Source organism: Arachis ipaensis, chromosome B02, assembly GCF_000816755.2.
Source record: "Arachis ipaensis cultivar K30076 chromosome B02, Araip1.1, whole genome shotgun sequence".
NCBI classification, from domain to species: domain Eukaryota; kingdom Viridiplantae; phylum Streptophyta; class Magnoliopsida; order Fabales; family Fabaceae; genus Arachis; species Arachis ipaensis.
Window position 1 is genome coordinate 100,109,281 of NC_029786.2, and position 4,883 is coordinate 100,114,163.

At 27.8% G+C, this 4,883-nt stretch overlaps 1 protein-coding gene across 1 annotated transcript in view; it reads right to left on the reverse strand.

The window, feature by feature from the left end:
- The window catches only part of LOC107625962 (vestitone reductase), a 2,562-nt gene continuing 1,475 nt past the window's right edge, over positions 3,797-4,883 (reverse strand). Inside the window, exons 4-5 of the mRNA XM_016328715.2 lie at positions 4,212-4,407; positions 3,797-4,120 (exon numbers count right to left, since the gene is read on the reverse strand). Of these exons, the coding sequence (XP_016184201.1) occupies positions 3,976-4,120; positions 4,212-4,407 (341 nt within the window). The 3' untranslated portion in view covers positions 3,797-3,975. The remainder of the gene's footprint in view (positions 4,121-4,211; positions 4,408-4,883) is intronic.

Here is a 4,883-nt window from a genome sequence, read left to right on the forward strand (position 1 = left end):
TGTTTTTTTTTAAATAAAAGATTGTTAATTTTAAAAAATAATTTATTTTTTTAAATAAAAATACTTTTTTTAAAGAGTATTTTTTTTCATTAGAAAAACTAATCCAAACTAATACTAAATCTGTTATAATCTGTTATTAGGTGCAGCATAAATTTGTTAGGATGGTTAAGTTTAGTAACCATCTCTTTTTTATTTTCTTGGTTGCTCTACATGGCTATGTATACTGGCAAAGGCTTTGATAGTGTAAACACATAATTCATAATAGAACTCATTCATGAATTCTACACACACTATTAAAAGAATAAAACTAAAGATTAATCTTTCCTTTTTTTTCTTTATAAGTTTACTCCACACATACATTAATCATACCTTAACTTTTGTGAGTAAAATACATATTTTAGAAAGAAATATGTTGGATTAGTCAAACTCTTCTAGAGTATTGGCTTAAATATTCCAAATAATATAATGGAATAATGGGAACAATTTTGACTAGGTACACATCCAATCTTTAATTCGGACCACAAATTAAAGTAAGCATCAAGGGGTATAAAAAACACACAACATTTGTTCATAACAAGAATATTAGGTCCATTTTACTTATAAATAAAGTTTAATTACTCTATTGGTCTCTATAGTTTCATGAAATTTTCAATTAGGTCTCTATACTTTTTTTCTTTTTAATTGGGTCCCTATACTAATTTTTTTCAATTAAATCTCTTTTAATAGTAATTGGCTTAATTTTATAGGGATCCAACTAAAAAAAAAAAAGAATTAGTATAGGGACCTAAATAAAAGGAAAAAAAAGTGTAGGGACCAATTAAAAAAAATTGGTGCAAGGACTCAATTAAAAGAAAAAAAGTATAGAGACCTAATTAAAAATTTCGCGAAACTATAGGGACCAATAGAGTAATTAAATCTATAAATAATTAACAACTAAGCATTTCAAACTAAAGAATATTAATTGGGGATCGCTAGCCCCTGCGTCCTATAGGGCTGCACACGGATCGGATCGAATACGATATCCGGAAGTATGTGGATCGGATATTGAGTATATCCGCATAATTCAAAAAAAAAAGTTTTCAAATTTCATTTGGCTGTTTTTACAAAAAAAAAATTTATTTTTCACCTGTTTAAGCATATTTAATTGTAAAATATTATCAATAAAAGTTCTCTTGAATAACAAAAAAATAATAACACAAGATTTAAGTTTAATTATTCTAAGTTGAAGTACAACATAAAAAATAAAAAACAAGATATCATAAAATTCATAAAACAACACACTAAAATTTATATCACATTAAGGATTATTTTCTTAAACTATGATATTTATATGTGATGTGCGGATATGCGAATTTACGGATTGGATTCGCGGATATCACTGTCAAATCCATAATCCGATCCTACCATAGTACGAATCGGATCGGATCGGATCCGATCCGAAATCCGATGACTATACGAATCGGATAATATTCGCAAAATTTAGATCGGACGTGGATAATTACTGCGAATATACAGATAAGCCCCAGCGTGGTAGGCTCCTACTAACCAAGGCAATTGACAAGTCGCTGATTTAAAATTGATTGATGAAAAAAAAACCTCATAAATATATATAGCCTAACCACGCATACACCATTATTGCAACTTTTGATTTTTGAAAAAGAAAAGTAATAACAAACAAAAAAGACTTTCTAAGCTAATCGTGCGGCATACAATAATTGACAGCACTAATATTAATTAAAAATGTGACTCCAATAGTAATAATTAGATATATTTTAAGCAAATCGAAAAAAAAAAAAAAGTAGATATAGTTTAAATTTAATAATGTATAGACAGGTATATTATATGAAAATGAATGGCATAATAAGATAATATGTTTTGCATAAGATAATTATCTCTCGCTGGGGTTGGTGAAGAGTTATATATAGCAACTAACACGCAGCAGGAAGTAAGCAATTTTATGGTCAAGTTAGTGTAGGTCTCAATTTTAAGTATCAATCATCACAGAATTTTGTGACTCTAGCAACGTCATTATCTGTACATAATTTAGTAAATCAAATTCATAAAAAAAAATAAAAATCTAGTTGTTTAGTCAAAATTTCTAGTATATTAAATCAAATAAAATAAAATCAATTTTAATCTTAAAACACTTTGTCAACATATGACCGAAGTTAACTAAGTAAGAATCACTGAATGAATACATATACACGTAAACTTTTCTCATTCAGAGTCCATCAAGAGATCAAAGTAATCAGAATAAGAAGCATAGCATAGTGAAGAAGGTAACACTAAATGGCAGAGGGTAAAGGAAGAGTGTGTGTGTCACTGGAGGAACAGGGTTCATTGCTTCAATTATCATCAGAAATCTCCTTCAGGAAGGTTACTATGTTAACACTACTGTTAGATCTGGTCCAGGTTAGCTTTTCAATTTTTTTTTAATTTCTTTAAATATATTGTTATAAAATTCTTAAAAGCTATACACTAAGGCATTACACTAAGGCATTTATATAGCAACCTAGTTATGATGAAGATGTAAAATTAAGCACATCAAATACTATATCAATCAAGCACTGAAATAGTCATCTTTTGAAATATGTTATATTATTGATTAGTGATAACAAATGGTAAGTTAAGGTGTGATGGGTTAACAATAAAATAAGGGTGGTTCTGATTTTAAATCGAGGACAACAGCCTGTAATTTTTGGATTGGAGCTGATGTACGTATTTAATCCTTTTAGAGTTGTATGAGAAGCTTCTGTGTTATATAATTTTACGAAGGGTTTAGTTAATAGGTGCTTTAAGTGTATGTACATGATAAAATTATTATTAAAAAATGTTTTTAATTTTTTAATAAATATAAAATAAATGTAATAAAAAATTTAAATTTTTTATATATCATATATATATAAGTATAGGAGATGAGATTATATATGAACCACTTAATGAATATTTGGTTGGGGTAATTATTATATAATAAACGATATATATTACAAAAATGTTGACAATAAGTAATTTCATGAAATGCTTTTAAATAATTTTCATAATCTATATAAATGAGGATAAACTACTTTGTAAAAGTAATTTTCCTGTGTAATTTAATTTTCTAGACCTATATTTATCAAGAGACCTATAGGTATATTTATTGTTATCATAAAAAAGTTTTCGCTAACGTACTAGATGTTATTTTTTTTTCCTATCAGATATACTATTAATAATTAATAAGTAATAATAAAACATAGAATATCATGTACTATATTAGCAAAACCTTAAGTAGCGTTTGTTTTGAGGTATTGAGACAGAGATTGAGATACTGAGATTCAGTATCATGTTTGTTGGTTTAGAGACTGGTATTAAAATTTTTGTCTCTATCTCCAAAATTTCAGTATTTCAGTACCTCCAAAAAGTAAGGATACAGGAGACTAAAATTTTTAGAGATGGAGACTGAAACTTTAATAACATTTTATACCTAAAATACCTTCATTTTAATTAATTAATTCCAATTTTACTCTTTGTGCAAATTAAATTAGAGTTTCATTCTTGTTTTAATTTTTGTCTCCCATTTTGCATCAAATAGAATACTGAGATTTATTTCAATTTCTGTCTCTTAGTCTCTGTCTCTCAGTCTCAATCTTTCCGTCTCTGTCTCTCTACCAAACGCTACCTAATAGTTGAACACTTTGGACCATTCAATATATCATATATTTGCTTGCTTTAATTTTTCTTCATGCAATTTATCATAACTTATAACCTTCTATATATAAAAAGGGCAACTTAACCGTACCCAAAAAAAAAAAAAAAGGAAAAGAAACAAAATGGACTTTTCATTATATTAACTTATTTCGATAACATTCAAAGAAAAACATCATTCATAGATTGACCTACATGTCATGCACCATCTAATTGTTTTTCTTTAGTAAACCAAAAGCAATCTTCTCAAACATTTTATTGCCTTTCCACTAATTAGTTCCGTGGTAAACTTTATTTAAGATAACCCTTTTCCTTGCAGCATTGAATGGCTTCCTCAAACGTTTCCTCTGTCCCATACTTGAACTTAAATCCAGCATCAATTAATTTCTTTGAGTTCATATGTGGTATATTCTCACCCTTAATTTCCTTTATTGACCTAGAGTGTACAAATAAAACTCATTAATATTAGTTTTTATAATGAAATCCAAATTAAAAGCATGCCATTAAGAACAATGAAGAACACTTACTCTGGAGAAGGTAGTTTATATTCAGGGTGCTTTGAACGAATAAATTCGGCTATCTCTTGAAGAGTAACACTGCTTGGTGAGCAATTGTATCTCCCTTTTGGATTTGGATGCTCAAACAGAAAAATGTGTGCTCTTGCCAAATCATCTACATGTGCTATAGGGAAACGAAGAAGAGCACCAAAATTATCACTGTCATCTGCACCATCAAGATTTTGATTAAGAATTTTATAGTTTACTAATCATAGGAGATTATAGTGGAGGCACTTTAATTACCACTTCTTTTATTATTATATTTTATGGTGGATATAAGTTCTAGTGCTGTAAGTTGAAAAACCAATGCATTTTAAATTTGATATTAATTATGAATCCGATAATGACATGTAATTCATGATTTAATCAAACATAAATGGTAAAAGAAAAGTAGGTATATGAAAGAAGACTGACACATTATTTTTTTGTATTTTATGGAGAAAAGAAAAAGGGAAATAATAAATAATAGACAGATATAATGGAACAAGAAATTAATAATTTATACCATCAAACAAATAAGAATTTTCGTTATCATATCTGTACAAATTTTATTTTATATTGGTATGCTAAACAACAAATAGAATGAATTCATGAAAAGCCCTTATACCTAACCACTTAATTACTTAGCACTGCTCATGATGG